At 39.4% G+C, this 17468-nt stretch overlaps 1 protein-coding gene across 2 annotated transcripts; it reads left to right on the top strand.

The window, feature by feature from the left end:
• Positions 1-1788: 1788 nt before the first annotated feature.
• LOC109458608 (guanylate-binding protein 6-like) lies at positions 1789-14181 on the top strand. 2 transcript variants are annotated; one of them, XM_074335103.2, is made up of 11 exons: positions 1789-1943; positions 3361-3580; positions 4432-4559; positions 6338-6447; positions 6644-6840; positions 8655-8900; positions 9706-9986; positions 10476-10688; positions 11664-11766; positions 12101-12294; positions 13286-14181. In XM_074335103.2, exons 2-11 carry the CDS (start codon positions 3391-3393, stop codon positions 13505-13507), a joined length of 1884 nt encoding a protein of 627 aa, XP_074191204.2. In that variant the 5' UTR covers positions 1789-1943; positions 3361-3390; the 3' UTR covers positions 13508-14181. The 2 variants fall into 2 exon arrangements, with proteins under 2 accessions (XP_074191204.2, XP_074191205.2); XM_074335104.2 differs by having other exon boundaries at positions 1800-1943; positions 3364-3580.
• The last annotated feature ends 3287 nt before the right edge of the window (positions 14182-17468 follow it).

Genomic DNA, 17468 nt, shown 5'->3' with positions numbered 1-17468 from the left:
TTTCAATTAAACTTTAAAGAACCTACAATTAAAGCCAATATTTATGTTAGGAAACATATAGAGGCAAAATTATCATTACAAGCACATGATATATTTGTACATGCGGATTTTTACTTTATTAAAATCAAATTTCTATAAATTCTATATTCATATCAATAAAGCAGTTTTCGTAAGAAATTCACTCATTCATATATTACTGGATAAATTATGGTTTTGAGTTACCACATGATGGCAGTGCCTGCAAGCCTTTATATCTTAGGTTTGGCCTTGTGCTGCATCCATGGCAGCTGTGTTGTTTTTATTCTGTGTTTGGAGTGGACAGGCCATATCTAGAAAGTGCAGGCAGAAATACCCCTGAAAATTCCTCATAACCTTCATTAATGCCCAGTTCACTCAGGCTAGCTGAAGTCACCTTGACATGTACCCAAACATTGGGCTTCCTCGCTCACTCACAAAGGCCTGCAGGTGTCTCCTGGGCAGGTGTCTCCCCCTCTCTCCCAGAAATCAGCCTCTTCCTCATTACCACTGACTATATTCTATCACTACTGGTTTCTCTTTGTCCTACCTAGAAGCTACTGGCAGTGCTACGTTGTTGGGAGTTAGATAATTAGTTGTACAGACATGTGGACGCATGGCCCAGGCACCCAGGCAGGAACTCATTTGGATGATGCTCAGACAGATGGAGTAAATACATTCCTTTTCCATATCTCTGCTCTGGAACATTAAGAATTTTCATATCCCGTGTGATCCAAATGTCCCTAGGAGCAGACCTAGACTGATATTCTGGAACTGGACCATTGACCTGTAAGCCAATGATACTGGAGGTAATCACCCCATGATAACCTCTAGAAGGTAGCATATTGACCTAAATCAGGGGCAAGCAAACTTTGGCCCATAGGCCAAATCTGTCCCGTTGCCTACTTTTGTAAATAAAGTTTTATTGGAATACAGCCACACCTATTGTCTATGATGCTGTCACTGAATAATTGTGACAGAGACCCAATGGCCTACAAATCCTAAAATTTTTATTATCTGGCCCCTTCTGAAAAAGTGTCCATTGGTAAGGAGGATGGAGAGGTAAGTGGAGAAGAAGACGAGGAAGGAGAATTCTGTTCATCCTCACTAGCTCAGGTGCATCTCCCTATGGCACCTTTCATTTTCCTATTATACTCTTGCTCCTTTCTTTCCTCACAAACAAACATGCACATCCAATCACTTTCTCATCTGACTGAATCGATTCCTTTGGAACTGGGCCAATTGGTTAAATTTCTACAGAAAGAAGGGTGCTTACGTTAGGAGAGGGTCCATGTGCTGGGGAAGTATAAGAATAAACGCTGAGCCAAGTGTCAGTTTCTCTGGCTAAAGCAGTTAATGGTTGTTCATCTCTATTTTACTGATCTTTAATTTCTAATGATTTTATTTTAAAAGGTACTTGTTTAATTAAATATGTATTAGGGAACATATCTAAACTGTTAAAAGCTCTTCACTAACAGAAGTCCCCAGGAATCCCAAAAGAGAACACGGCTTTAAATGCACTTGGTTTATATAGCTTTGTCAGGGATTTTCTGGTTTTCTTGTGTACCAAGGAATCTTAAGCCAATGGGCAGAGAGGTATTGAGAAGAGAGATAGTGAAGGCCTTTCAAGATGGAAAGGACATAAAACAGTTGGTGGAGTAGTTTACTATGGTGTGACTGTTGAGTAATTGGGTTTTTCTAACCTCCTCTCACCCTGCACCAAACTCCCGTGCTCATGCTCTTCTCAGCTGGCTCAGCATGCTGCTTTTATTTTCAATTTCAGTTTTATCACACCAATTAACTGGAAGCCCAGCTTCCTTAGTCTCTTTCTTAGCGCTTGTAAGGGAGGGACAGAAAAGTGAAAGAGCAAGTGAGTCTGTGCTGAGAGGCAGCTGAAACTCTTCTTGGACTCACATGCTACAGAGCAGGTATGTCCATCTTCCTTCCCATGTTCACTTCGTCTGGAACTCAAAACTTAATTTCTCATTCAGAGTGACAACGAAAGAATGGGCAGGAAAGGCAGGTGGCCTATTGTCTGGGTTGCAGGGGTCTGTGCCTAGTGTTAGTTTTGGGGAAGCTCAGCCTCTCTGCAAAGTGACACCAAGTGCACAGTGTCCCCTGGATGCTCTGCTCTCCTAACATCAACTCAGGGCAGCATGGCAGCAGCAAGTAGAGTGGAAAGAGCCCCTGTGGGGGCCTGTCTGCCTTGCTCTGTCAGGCTCTGGGGCAGGCATTGGAATGCGTAGAGCAGGACACACTCCCTCAAGAAACTCACAAGCCATTATAATGCAAAGAGATCGTTTCTTTTTAATCTTTCTATTAGTCATACTTACGGAAGCTTTGGAGTGAGAGCTCTGTAATTTCTATGTAGAAATAAATTTAGTCCCCACATCTCCAATCTTTATTTGTTAAAAGTAACTATCTAGTCAAGACTCTCTCTCCCTGCTCCCCCTACACTCTCAGATTCTCCCTCTCTCTCTTTTTGTTTTTCATTAAGAACATTGGAGTCATTTGTAGCATTTGTTAAACGTGTCAGATCTGCGTTTAACATTCTCTTCTCCCCTGGCCATTTGAAATCCATGTGAAGTAGAACAAAGCCCTGAAGAGGTAGAACAAAGCTCCCAAACAGGTTAGAACCTTGCAAACAAGGTCTTCCTGTTCCCTCTGGATCAGAGAAAGAACTTGGCAACTGGCTTGCCACCTCCTGTAGACAGACTGTACCACACGGAGCGGGTGTGGGGGAAGGACCAACATAAATACCACAGAATCTCCTACCATTTTGAATGTGGCTTTTTCTAGATTGTGTGTTTGCTTAGTTGCTTTAGGCCTTTGACTATTTTGCAAAACTAATATAAAGTTATTTTAGCCAATTTGGGCCTTATTTTTTGATGTCTCCATGAAGAAGAAGGGCTTAAGTCTTCCTAGTCTGCCATTTTGCTTGATTGTCTAGGTTTTAACCCTGGCTCTGTAACTTATTCACTCAGCCTTTGTGAGACTCATTTGTCTTGTTGCAAAGTGCATATCAAATTTCTAATTTGCAGATCCTTATAAGTATCAATGAGGCCAAGTATGTATAACAGGGCTCGGTATATTATAGAGCCTCAGTATATGATAATTGAATTTTATTATACTATGGAAGCAAAACTTTGGAGAGTGATAATATCCTATGTTTCATCACTAGCATCATCAGAGATTTGGTGGGATGATAGAGCAAGTCCTCTACAGTCTGCTAATTCAAGGTTACCTTTGTTTCCTTAGAAAGGACAGAAGTTTCACTCAGTCCTAAATTGTTGGGTGCTTTGGATAACTCTGAGCCAGAGAATAAATTTGCAATCTTATTTCTAGTAGGAGGCTCTTCTAGGTTGGCAGGCTGCCATGGCATCTGGACACAACATGATGGCCCCCATTTGTCTGGTGGAAAACAACAATGAGCAGCTGTCAGTGAACCAGAAAGCTCTACAGATTCTTGACAAGATTTCTCAGCCAGTGGTGGTCGTGGCCATTGTAGGACTATATCGTACAGGCAAATCCTACTTGATGAACTGTCTTGCAGGACAGAAAGATGGTGAGTGCTGTCTCAGGCAGGGGCAATCTTTGACTCTAGCTATATCATAGCTTCTTAGTTTTCTTCCCTGGTCACATGAAGAGAGAACTAAACTCCTCTCAATCATCCAACATTTTAATTCTAATTCTTGCCAATAAATTACTACTTTACTATAATCTGTTACCATATTTCTTGTTTTATTCCTGGTAAGGAAATTCTCTCTTAGCAATGCTCAGATTCCTACCTTATTTTACCTGTGCAAACACTGGGATCTTGCAATTGTGTTGATCTCTCTCTCTCTCTCTCTCTCTCTCTCTCTCTCTCTCTCTCTCTCTCTCTCGCTTTCTCTCTCTCTCTTCCTCTCAACATATTTTGTTTTCTCTACGGAATATTCCCATCAACATACAAAGATCTTTGAATATCTGTTATCTTAAATCCTTTGTGAGTTCACATTCCATTGTGGCTACTAACCCCACCCTCTTTGTATCACTTTGCTTGGCAAAAAGTCACATTATCACAATTTCCTTTCCCACTTTTCCCTTTTCATGTCTCTCTTTAACACACTTCGTTCTGGCTTTGAGCTTCACCATTCTTTCAAAAGGTTCTTGTTATGGTTATCAGTAACCCCTATTTTGTCTAGTTCATGGATGCCTCTTTGTCTCCATCTTGAGCTCTAGCCTGGTATCATTCTCACAGCTAACATCCCCTCCTCCTTGAAATAGATGACACACAAAGTAGGACATTTTTATGCAATAGAGAAAGCAGCATCTTGTATGTTGGGGTAGTGTAATTCTAATGGGTCTGACATTGTAACCTATTGGCTGCTTCGATTATCTGCTCTCATCATATGTTGTTCTCCATGTCCTTTGCAGGTTTCCGTCTGGGCTCTACAGTGCAGTCTGAAACCAAGGGCATCTGGATGTGGTGTGTGCCTCACCCCTCCAAGCCAAGTCACACTCTGGTCCTTCTGGACACCGAGGGCCTGGGCGATGTGGAAAAGGTAAGGCAGGGAGTCACAGAGAGTCCTTTGTAACCTGGATTTTCTCCTTATTTCTGCATGGTATTTGGTAATTTAAGCCCTGTGATCTATTTGTGGAATCTAGAAATTCAACTGTAGTAAATGAGGCAAACTTTAGTTTGTTTGAACATCGCTTCTAGGTGAGGCATCATGGTATATTAAGTCAAATTTTCTATTATTTCTTGGCACGAGGTAAATGATTTGATTCAATTTAGTAAATGATTATTGAACACCTGATTCCAAGGTCTCTGGGATTGGCACTGTAAATATTAGTGAACAAAGTTAAGGTCCTCCCCTTGGTGAGTCTGCAGTCCTATGGTGAAGTTCACCAAGCGCCCAAAGAGCGTTCTGGAAGGTTTTGACACACGTCTGAATGTGCTGGTTCTATAAAAGCATTTGTTGGTTATACAACAAACATTTTAATGTGCATTTCTTCAATAGTTTAGCTTTATACGAATTGGTGAAATGAATGATATTTCCTTTTTTGGATTACTTTGAGACTTATTTGAAAATAGTATCTAAATTTCTATATCTGTCTATTTCTACTCAAAGAGGAGTTATAAATTCTATGTTTATTTTTAAAATCATATATTAAACAATGATATAGTCTTGATATTTAAATTGTTTGTTGTTTGTCATAAATGCCATTTCTCCTTATCTTAATTGATTACTTTAAAAAAAATTGTGGTTGGGGAAATAAATAAGTAAGTAGGCTATTTTCCCTCCAAACTCTTGTATGTTCTCTTCCAGATATAAATCTTTTTGCTCTAGGGCACAACTTTCAACACCGTTTGTAACAGAAATAATTTCTGGATTATGTCATTATTTAGGTGCTATTATAAGTTATACAAACAAATTAGCCTGGCCTTTACAGTCCTTTGTCCACCTGCATGAGGCTTAACTTCTGCATGTTACTTCTGGTTCAGTCAAATCAAATAATTCAAAGACCTGTGCTTTCAGCCATATGTAATTTTGCTTCTGTGAGTCTTTCTACCTGTGAGATCACCTTCATTTCTTCAAGTCCACATTCTACCAATTCTTTAATGCTCAGTTCAATACATAAAGGAAAACTTCGTGTCAGGTACTCTTTTCCAACTTTCAGAATTCTGTTCTTCCTTGATGGACTTCTAAACTTTAATTTAATATTGTAACTATAGGTTCCACTGTTTATAAACATACTAAGATGTAAGCTCCTTATGGATGTTGTCATCTTTGTTGCACTTATTCTTAGGAATATTTGTCGTTGCTTTGAAATATCATGAAAGTAGTCATTGTCATTTTAGACTTTGCTTTTGAAATTTAAGAACAGTGGGAAACACTCAGTAGCTTCCCATAAACATTTGTTGAATTTAACTAGATGTAATTTGAATACCCAGATATGCCCACAATGGTATATTTTACATTGCCTATGACCAATCAATATGTGTAGCTGAGTATGTGTTAACACCCACCATTGAATACCTAATTGCATTCCAGGTACCATACTAGCTATTCTATATATGTTATTTTATTTCATCCAACTGAATTAAAAGAAAGCTCTGTGAAGATTACAATTTCTTCGTATATGAAAAAACGCAGTCACAAGAAATGTCTTTTTAATTGTCAAAGCTGATATCTGTATTTAGGTCTGTCTTCAAACTTATTTCTTTGCATGGTAAATATTTGAGCTGAAATAATAAATGGAAGACTAATAGACTCACTGTCTGAATGAATTTCTGCAAGGTAAACTCCTAAACGTCTTACTCGAATGTTGTTTCTAGGGCAACCCCAAGAATGACTCCTGGATCTTCGCACTGGCCGTGCTTCTGAGCAGCAGCTTTGTCTACAACAGCATGAGCACCATCAACCACCAGGCGCTGGAGCAGCTGCAGTATCCTTCCAGGAACTGAACCCCTGGGTCGTTGAGTCTATAGGGTTGGAGATCGACGCAGGTTCTCCTTCTGTCACTTAGTTGCCTTTGCTGAAGCAGAAGAACCTGGGGCAAAAGGGAGTGTTTATAATAACTTTTCGTTAGAGAAATGTGGGATTTGTGGGGAGGAAGTTCCTCTTCCTTAGCCAAATTGTAGATATGTGACAGAACTGACAGAACTCATCAGGGCAAAGTCCTCCCCTTCCCCGGAAGAAGTAGAAGATTCCTCAGAGTTTGTGAGTTTCTTTCCAGACTTTATCTGGTCTGTCCGGGATTTCACCCTGGAGCTGAAGTTAAACGGTTGCCCTATCACAGAAGATGAGTACCTGGAGAATGCCTTGAAGCTGATTCCAGGTATCAGAGCGCGGCCTGGGCAGTGGATGGTCCAATAGGGGGTGGGAGGTACCAAACATTGTCCATCATCTCTGGGGTTGCTTGTATTTGAGATTAGATTGAAGTCTGTAGAAATAGTGACTGGAAGGTGGGTTGAAAAGCTCTAGGGACTGGAGTTCAGGTAAGAAAAGCAGAGCCTAATGTAGAGTATAACTATTCAAAACCATTTGTTCTTCACACAATTTAGCATCCAATTGTAACTTAGAATACAGTGGGTGTTAAAAACCTTCTAAAGACCAGACACTTGTGTTCCCTATTTTGGCTTCTGCTTTGCTGTGTTGAGGAAAACAACTGACCAGATACTTATCAGGCATGAAATTGCAATAAAAAGCCTATTTAATAAAAACAAAACATTTTGCATACAAATAGATATTATTCTTTAGAAATAGGGATATAATGTTCTATTGACTCGATAGATACTGTGTTTCCCTGAAAATAAGACTGGGTCTTATATTAATTTTTGCTCCACTGGGGCTTATTTTCAGGGGATGTCTTATTTTTTTCATGTACAACAGTCTACATTTATTCAAATACAGTCATGTCATCTTCGGAACTTGGTTATAACGTACTAAATGTGTCCGTCTGGCTAAGATCTTAACTGGGGTTTATTTTTGGGATAACACCGTACATCATCTACAAAGATGACTGTATGTTTGTTGTTTTTTTAAAGATTTTATTGGAGAAGGGGAACAGTGTGTTTTTCCCAGGAGCCATCAGCTCCAAGTCAAGTTGTTGTCCTTCAATCTTAGTTGTGGAGGGCGCTGCTCAGCTCCAAGTTAGTCACCATTTTCAATCTAGTTTCAGGGGGGCACAGCTCACCGGCCCATCTGGGAATCGAACTGGCAACCCTATTGCTCAGAGCTCGCACTCTAACCAACTGAGCCATCTGGCCTCCCATGACTTTATGGCTTTAAATGAACCTCAAGAAATATATGTCTTTTCAATCTATGCTTTTACAATATTTCTAATAATTATGAGAATATTTCATTTTATTTTCTATGTCATAGCTTTCTATTAATTTCCCCATGCTATAATTTCAAAATAATAAATTATTTTAATGGGTTATATTTATGTGGGTGAGTATCTAATGACCGTGAGAGAAATATCAAATCCATTTTATTTATTCCTGTCCTCATGTTTCTATTTATGCTTTCTCAAAAACAATTAATGAGAAATTGGCTAGGCAGAAGAGAAATGCTATCAAATTAAATACAGTTCTTTAAAGAATATAGATATTAGAAGTGACATCTTAAAATTACATTTTAGTTTTATTTAGTCTTCAGAGGTTTTTGCTAAAAACAAAAGCTGTTGCATACACAAGATTTTTTAGCATCCAAACAGTTTTCCGTAAATAATCAGGATGTCATTCCTAATATTGCTCCATTATCCCTTGTTTGTGGCTCTTCCTTTTGTCCCTCAACTCAGTTTCTACGTGGAATCAAGTAGCTCAAACTCTTACATTTGAACTCCTTTTCTGTTAGTTATTCAGTAAGCCATATAGACAGTTTAGGCCTGGGAATAACGGCAATAAGCTTCTTATTGCCATATTAGATCTCTCCTCAAATTTCTACCCAGAGTTGTATCATTGGTGAGTTTGATGTTTTAAGAAGCATTGGATCTCTATACTAAGGGAGTTATAAATAGAACTTCTATTTATAGATGGCAAAGATACACTAGATGGCAGAAATACGAAAATCTCTGTCATTAAAGTCTTTGCATTCCTTGCCCTCAGACTGTTCCTACTGTAATCATCTTTTTTTTTTTTTTTTCTTTAGGCAGAAATCCCAAAGTCCAAATGTCCAATCTTCCCAGAGAGGCCATCCGGCATTTCTTCCCAAAACGGAAGTGTTTTGTCTTTGATCGGCCAACAAATGACAAAGAACTCCTAGCCAATATTGAGAATGTGACAGAAACACAGCTGGAACCTGAATTCCAGGAACAAGCGAAGAATTTCTGTTCTTATATCTTCAGCCAGGCGAGAACCAAGACCCTCAGAGAGGGAATCACGGTCACTGGGAAACGTGAGTCTCCTCTTCACATTTCTGTGAGGCCTAACACATATTGAATAAATTATGCGATGTGTTTTTTCAAGCATTTTAGTTTGATTCTATATAGAATTATGGGTCTACTAATATTAAATACCCGATGAAGAAATATTTGTATTTTATAATTACCACACTTTTTTGGATTTACTAATTCCTGTCCAAAATTGCAAACTTTATCTAATATCTGTGGCTTCCACCTATGTGATAAAATGCTCTACTGATAATGAATTCTCTAAGTAGGTATAAAAATATATACACTATTTTCTCAAGGGAAGTCCTGTACAATAAGTGTAATTTGTAAGGAGAATACAAAAGATATTTGGGGAATTTAGAACAGTCCATTAACAAATATTAGCCCATGAATCCCTGAAACTATATATCTCATTAACCCTGCCTATCTATCTGTCTACCTATGTAAACAATTTTGCTTTTAATTTTTTAATGGGAAATTATGTTTTCTAAATACCCTTCAGTGTGATAGATGAAGGTCAATACTTAATTTTTTTTAGCCCTGTGGTCTGAAGAACCATAAAATTTAAGAGTCAGTAGAAAACTGAAGGTGATGCTAGAAGAAGGGAGGGTGCGTGTGTGTGTGTGTGTGTGTGTGTGTGTGTGTGTGTGTGTGAGAGAGAGAGAGAGAGAGAGAGAGAGAGACAGAGAGACAGAGAGACAGAGAGACAGAGAGAGAGAAAGAGAAAGATTCAGAAATGTAATCTTAGAATCTTGGATCCTCTTGAGTGATAACTTTAAATTCATCCTCTAAATTTCCTGGCTTATTCAGGGCTGGGAACTCTGGTGGTGACCTATGTGGATGCCATCAATAGTGGAGCAGTACCTTGTTTGGAAAATGCAGTGACAACTCTGGCCCAGCTTGAGAACTCAGCGGCTGTGCAGAAGGCAGCCGCCCACTACAGTGAGCAGATGGCCAAGCGAGTGAGTTTCCCCACAGACACACTCCAGGAGCTGCTGGACCTGCACGCAGCCTATGAGAGGGAAGCCATTAAAATCTTCATGAAGCACTCCTTCAAGGATGAAAACCAGGAGTTCCAGAAGAGGCTTGTGGTACTTTGTCTTAGTATTTATTGACCTTTTGTGACTCTTCCTCTTAAACAATGAAGCCTAGAAATGCTGATATTGACCCCCATTGTTCCTCTCTTACTCATGGATCAAGTAGTTAGGAACCAAATTTCTCTTAACAGACTCTAATTCCAGGGTATTTTCAACCTCTATTGCTTCTTGTTGCATCATTGAAAACAGAAACATTGAATGCTGCAGCTGCAACAAACCATTGAGATTTGGTAATGCAACTCCAGTATTTTTGATGAAGAACCTGAAAGGCAGGGAGGTTAAAAAGATTTCCCCTGAATTGCAGAGATTTTTTAGGGTTATGAGTAAATCAAGTCTCATGATTCCTGTTTTATTCCCTGTTCCCTCTCCAACAGAATGCTTTTCTCATGAAGACCACAGTTAAACTTCTTTCTATCATATTCTTCAGAATTTTATCTTCTCTGTTCCTTTCTTCTGGTGACATCCCTTTATTTTCCCTTGTAGGAAATCCTAAAGAATAAAAAGAAGAGTTTCTTGCTGCAGAATGAAGAGGCATCTGCTAAATACTGCCAGGCTAAACTTGATCAACTCTCAACGGCCCTAATGGAAAGGATTTTAGCAGGAACATTCTCTGTTTCTGGCGGTCACAAGCTTTACCTGGAAACAAAGGAAAGGATTGAACGGGACTATTGGCAAGTGCCCAGGAAAGGAGTGAAGGTGAGGAAGAAGGGGAGCATGGGAATCTAGACATTAAAGTCGAGAGGGGGTGGTCCTTCTGAAAATCTGAGAGGACAGCACCAGCTGTGGATAATAAGAAAGTATGGGGATATCATGACAGCTTTAGTTTTTAAGGTCCACTATTTGCTCTGTCTTCCTAAATAGAGTAGAAATAATTAAAAATGAGTATGGGTTTCTGAAATCCACAAGAGACAGAACAGAAAAAATCGTTTCTTCATGTAACAACATGACATTCAGTGTGCCAATGCAGATGATTTACTAGTTAAAGTCCGTCTTTCCATTCAAAGCTGATAAAACGTGAAAAAGAGTTCAAACATGTAGAAAATTGTATACAGAGTTATAATACTTATGAATCTGTGAAAACGGGTTATATAGGTGGTGGTAACACATTACAATAATAATATAATAATAATAACAAAAAGTAATAATAGTAATGCAACTAATATATATCGAACTGTTATTGTTATAGGCATAACATTAAGCTCTTTCCCTAGACTTTTAAATTTGAAACCTAAAATAGCATTAAGAAGCATCTACACTTATTGTCAACATTTTCCACATTAACCGAGAGGCAGAGATGGGTTAAAACAGCTTGCCTAAAGTCATAGCCAGCAAGTGGCAGAGGAGAACAGTAGCACTAGAGAGAACATTTTACATTGGGAAGGCAAATATTAAAAAACACCCGAGACTGTGGGTTTGTAGAATGGAGCACGGTTCTCACTGGCTGGAACCTGGAGTGGGTAGAAGGAAGTGGCACTGGGAGAGAGACGGCAGGGAAACAGGAAGCAAGGGATATGGACAACCCGTGGTGACTCTATAGAGCTTGCACACACTTTGTTTGGAACCACTGTAGAGTTTTAAGCACGAAGGAAAAACTATGTGGACATTCTAGTTTTTGCAGCAGCATTCTCCCCACTAGAGATGGAAGTTCTTTGCCCTTTCTTGTTTCCTCAGGCGAATGAGGTATTTCAGAGGTTCCTGCAGTCACAGGCAGCCATAGAGAAATCCATCCTGCAGTCAGACAAAGCGCTCACTGATGGGGAGAAGGCCATAGCAGGTAAAGGGCTAGTCTGGGCCCACAATGGGCAGGCAGGTTCCTGCAATGCCCTTCGGCAGGTGTGAGAGCAAAACCTTCCTGCAACAAGGAACTTCCTCTTCTGTGGAACAGAGTCTGCTAAATCTGAAAACCACAGGGGAGTTGTAGTTGTACCTCAGCCAGGCCAGGCCTTTCCCATCACATTCTGCACTGTGCTCACGCTGGTGTGGACACGGGGGGGACTCAGGGATTTCCCACCGGCCCTTCCAATTTGGTTTGGTCTCCTTCTCCTTCGGGAGGGTAAAGGTCCATCCTCACTTAATTTTCCTCCCTCTCTAAAACCTCCCTGGGGCAGAGGAGCGGGCCAGGAAGCAGGCAGCTGAGAAGGAACAGGAGCTGCTGCGGCAACAACTGCAGGAGCAGCAGCTGCAGATGGAGGCACAAGAGAGGAGTCTCCAGGAAAACATCGTCCAACTGAAGGAGAAGCTGGAGAGGGAAAGAGAAAACGCAATAAGAGAGCAGAATATGATGCTGGACCATAAACTGAAGGTAAATCCAGCTGCAGCCTCAGCTGTGCTCCATGGTCATTGTCCTGGTACCTCGGTGGGAGGGATGAAGGTTTCAGCAAGGCCATGGAGGGAAGTACCGTTGCCATTTACTGCTGTGATTTATTGAAGCCTGAATCCTTTGACCTCTTCTCCTTCTCTCCTCCTCTTCCTTCTCTTCCTCCTCCTTCCCCTCCTTTCTCCTTCTCCTTCTCAGCTTTGAATTCATAGACTTTGGAGGAAAGTATGGCTCCTGCAAGTCTTTGGAGAATATAAATAGGTTTGAGCTCTTATTTTGAGAGATTTTAAATTGATTAAACAGATATTCCAATCGTGTATTTCATATGAGCAGCAACTGGTTTGCTTTGTCAAGATCACTGTCAATTATTAGGAACCCTACTACCACCCAAAGACCTGAGGTACACCTACGCTGACAATAATTATCAGAAATGTCCAGACTTCAAATTACAGGGACGTGACAGCATTAACCTTGCTGCATTGTCTCCAAATGTGGATAGTTTATCCAAGTTATCATATGGCATAGGTAGAATGCTGATTGTCTATCTGGAATTATATGTTTATAACAGATTTCTAGAACAGCTTGTAAGTCCCAGTATTTCTAAAATTTGGTTGATTGTATTATCCCAGTGGGAGTGAGAATTAGCGCCCGCAGACCAGGCTACTTCTCAACTGGTGTATTTTGACTGGAACATATTACATTTGTCCTCATGTCAGGTTTAGTGTTCTTACAAAACCCTAATGGTTTGTGAATGTTAATAAGGCTGTAAACTCTGCTTCCTCTCAACATTCAGGTTCTAGGCATGACATATTCCTTTTCTAAAATTCTCCTTGCTTTTGTCAGAGAGAACAATTTTAGTCATAAAACAAGGACACCTTGGCCACGTTCTTAAATATAAAATATGATTCTTAGAAACTAGGTTATTTTTAAAGTTTTACTTCCCTACTCACTTTTACTTTTTTATTTTATTTTTTAGGTCCAAAGAGATCTACTTACTGAAGGATTTAGAAAAGAAGCTGAGAAGATGAATACAGAGATAAACCATTTGAAAAATATGGCTGCTCAAAATGATGATACTCCCTGGATAGCAAGAACTTTAGACAAATTTGCCAGGGAGTTCACTTCAATATTGTGTGTTCCTGCTAATCTTCTTGGTAAAGTTATGTCAGGCTTGACCTCACTACTTAAAAAGAAATAGTTCTCTTTTTAAAGAAATTATGTGGATACATGCTCTGTCCTATTTTTGGTGTGTATGCGTTTTGCTTTCATTCAGCCAAATTTTAAACATAAAAAGTGCCTATAGAGGATTTAATGCCTGGTCCACATTAGGTGCAATAAATACACATACATTTTGATATAGCACATTCACTTTTTGGAAATATGCATGTGAAAGATAACATACTTACAAGCAATCCATTAAGGCTTCACTTTAAATGACAAAATATTGGAAACTACTTAAATATTCATCCATATAAACTGGTAATATAAATTTAGCATGTACATGTACTGGAATACTATGTAGCCAGTAAATAAATTGAGAATGTAACTCTATTTTTACAAATATAGAACACATTTGAAAATATACCATAAAGTGAACACAAGGTGAGTATAATGTAAAAAATGTGATTATTTTGTGCAAACTTATGTATGTGCACATAGAATATATCTGGAAAGATTCTTGGAAACTAGTATCCTTGGTTACTTCAGGGGAGAACTCAGTGTCATCAGGGTGGAAGAGAAGCATGCTTTTCATTACGTACTCTATTTTTTTGAATATTTTAAATAAAACTTATATTGCCACTTCATAAATAACAAAAAATGTAAAGTATGACACCACCGCTACTACTAATAAAAAGAATGTGAAATTGGCTATTCAGTGATGAAATTGCTCGTTGCTTCTAGAAATGGCATCAGCCTGCACAATGAAGGGTCTGTGATTAAGATGAGTGTGAGAGAAGGCATAACATTTATATCCTAATCTTGTTTTTATTTTGGCCTTGGTTCTTAGTCTCTTACATTTGATTTAAAACTAAGATATAAACTTTCATGTTGCCCTTTGAAATCTCAGAAGAGTAGCCTCTAGTTCCTATCTTTGAATTATGCTTTTAAATTATTGGAAACAAATTACCCAGCTTAAGAATATGCACCGCGAGAGGGATCCCATCATCCTTAAAAGTGCAGTGGTGGCCTCTCCGCTGTAAGGAAGAGCAGAGGGACATGTGCCATTGCAGAACTGGGTGCCCTGGTGATGTTGGGGATGATAAACCCTGATACATGAAGGCCAGGTGTTGGCACTTAAATATCAGAGCCATGTACGTACAGTGATACTAATGAGCATTATGGTTTCTCTCAGTCTGTTCAGGCTGCTATAAGAAGTTACCATAAACTGGGTAACTTGGTAACAAACTTTTATTTCTCCCATTTCTGGATGAAGCTGTTAATCAGAGGTCAGTGTGCCAAACATTAGTGGGTTCTTGGTAAGGGCCCTCTTTTTGCTTTACAGATGGCTGCTTTCTTGCTCTGCCCTCACGTGTTGGAAAAGTTGGGGTGAGCTCTCATGACTCTTTGTTACAATGACACTAATTGGATTCATGAGGGCCCCACCCTTATTACCTAATTACTACCCAAAGCCCCAGTTCTAAATATAATACCATCACACTGGGGTTTTATCGAATGAATTTTAAGGGAACGTAACATTCAGTTCATAACATGGTTGGAGGGACAGTCTGCAGCCTGAATAGAAAGAATTATGAAGGTGGTGAATACAACAGGGAATCTGCAGGGTCAAAAGGGAGGGGGAAGGAAACAACAAAACGGATTCTAGATGTGTCAGGAGGCTGAGAGGTAGTCATGAGAAAATGTCTCAATCCCTACCTAGCCTTGACCTAAGCCAATATGAGAACCTGAGCCTGTCTTCTGGTGGGGTGGACAGGATTCCAAGACAAAGGGCCCTGAACCGGGGGACAAGGAATAATGATAATGATTTTCGCAGTCCTTTTTTTAGGGGAATTCTGCCCATTTACTTGGTACCTGTGTCTTGGGGAAATTGTGATGCCCAAACAATTTGAAGATGCTAGGAATCAGGATATAAGGGGCAGGGATACTAGATATGGGAAAGACATCACAGTCTCCCTGTTAAAGTAGGGTTACCTGTGATCTAAGTATTAAATGCATTCCTCACCCAGGAGCAACTAATTGGGGTCTTGTATTGTTTTTTTTCAAATAAAAATAATCTGAGGACAGGAACAATTGCATGTTTTTCTGTACATCTCCTTGGAGTATGTTTAGGCATAGAATGTACTGAAAGCATCCTCTGGAAAAACAAAATGTCGACACATGCATGATTGCTTTTAATTGCTAGAATACCATGAACACTTCAAAGATTTGAGGCAATACACAGTTCGGATTTTTGATAACAGGTTAAAGTCTCCAAGGTGATTTAAAGGTTAGCAGAACAACAGAAACATTTCTGGTGAAGTACCCCCTTGTATGTGACCACATGTGTCACAGTCTCTGTGCCTTCGTGAGGATTTCAACACGTTTGCAGTGGAAATTTTAAAGTGTTACACCCGACTGTGGCTTCAGGTGTTCATAAGAAATAATGACTTTGCTTTTTTAGGAACCCAATAAATAATAGGGTTTAATGGAAAAGCAAGGTATTCTGTAGAAATATCTGTTCCCATTGAGAGCTGGAATCAGATGTTCTAATCCTCCAGAGATGCCCCGGATTGAAGAACAGAAAGAAAAAGGCTTAAAACTACTTTAGATTCCACACATAAGTGATATCATACAGTACTTGTTTTTCTCTGTCTGACTTATCTCACTTGGCGTAATGTGCTCAAGGTCCATCCGTGTCCTTTCTATGGATAAATAATATTCAATTGTGTATATATACCATATATTTTTATACATTCATTCATTGATGGGCATTTAGATTGTTTCATTGTCCTGGCTATTTTGAACAATGTTGTGATAAACATGGCAGTGCGTATATCTCTTCAAAATATTACTTTCATTTCCTTTTAAAAAATCAGCATGCATTGATGTCTTAAGAGCAAATGAAAAGGCTTTCAAAAATATGGAACAATTTATTCACATATCTCTGCTAATACTCATTAAGGTATACTTAGTTTCAATTATTTGCAGTTTGTTAAATTCTTCTTTTTGACCTGCCTTTGTCCTGGATTCCGTGAAGAGGGAAAGGCAACGATCATGTCCTCATGCAGCTTGTAATCTATGGGTAACTTACAAAGTATATAAAAATAGATAGCATTGTTTAGGGAGTAATCGATGCTGTGAATGTGTATTTCTGTTGTTGTGCATAGTGATTACAAATTATTGGGCAGAGTCTGACAAGTATCCTGTGATTTTAAAATATGTTGGGAATTTTTAGGGAAGAGCATGGAGGGGTCTACTTTACCTATTACAGTATTCTGTTATAGGGTTCCACACACCCTAAATGTCTGATATCAGTGGAATTTCTTGCCCCCAAAGAGGAGAAGTCCTGCCCACTAATTGGCTTAAGATCTCAGTAAGGTGGGTACTAGACTGAAGAGGATGGAGGAGCTTAGGGAAGTCAGACAAAGGCCTTAGGAAATACAGGTGTAAGGGAAATGAACAAGGGGATTTGTGAAAAGAGTCCTTCAGGAGCACAGTAAACTTTATTACCCCAGTTCATGAAGTTTCTGGGGTAGGTGGGCTAAGCAGGACATTGTATTGAGCCTTAAGGGAATCTATAGAGATGTCGAAGGACTGGGAAGTAGCTTATGGAGCAACTTGTCCAACCCCACCACTGGCAATGTTTGGTGACGCTGAGGAAGAGGGTGAAAATGAATCAGTGTTAAGGGTTGAATGTGTCACCCCAATATCAGTGAGAAATGTGGTAAGGTGCCTTTCAACTAACAAGGTAAATATCCCCTTGCAAATTAAGTGAGAATTAAGGGCAGGGAAGATCTACTTCCTCAGAGGAAAGGTGAAGTATTCCTCCCATGAAGAGGGTATTTAGGGTTTTTCCTCCTTTTGAGGGCTGGACATTCCCAAACTCGACAGCCTTTTTCTTCACAGAAGAAATGGGGGCCTATACTTTAGGGTCCTGTCTTGATTTAAACTTCTATTTGTTTTCATTGTAAAGCCATGCGCTTGGGTTCTGTATTTTCTAT

This window comes from Rhinolophus sinicus, chromosome 14 (genome assembly GCF_057876585.1).
Source record: "Rhinolophus sinicus isolate RSI-liver-muscle chromosome 14, RSI-T2T, whole genome shotgun sequence".
Classification (NCBI taxonomy): domain Eukaryota; kingdom Metazoa; phylum Chordata; class Mammalia; order Chiroptera; family Rhinolophidae; genus Rhinolophus; species Rhinolophus sinicus.
The sequence above is the reverse complement of the archived record's forward strand: the minus strand, read 5'-3'. Positions and strand labels throughout refer to the sequence as shown.

Coding starts and splice junctions, on each gene's coding strand:
- LOC109458608 (XM_074335103.2), top strand. CDS start 3,391: ATGGCATCTGGACACAACATGATGGCCCCCATTTGTCTGGTGGAAAAC. Junction 8,901..9,705: donor AATCACGGTCACTGGGAAAC/GTGAGTCTCCTC, acceptor TGGCTTATTCAG/GGCTGGGAACTCTGGTGGTG. Junction 12,295..13,285: donor TGCTGGACCATAAACTGAAG/GTAAATCCAGCT, acceptor TTTATTTTTTAG/GTCCAAAGAGATCTACTTAC.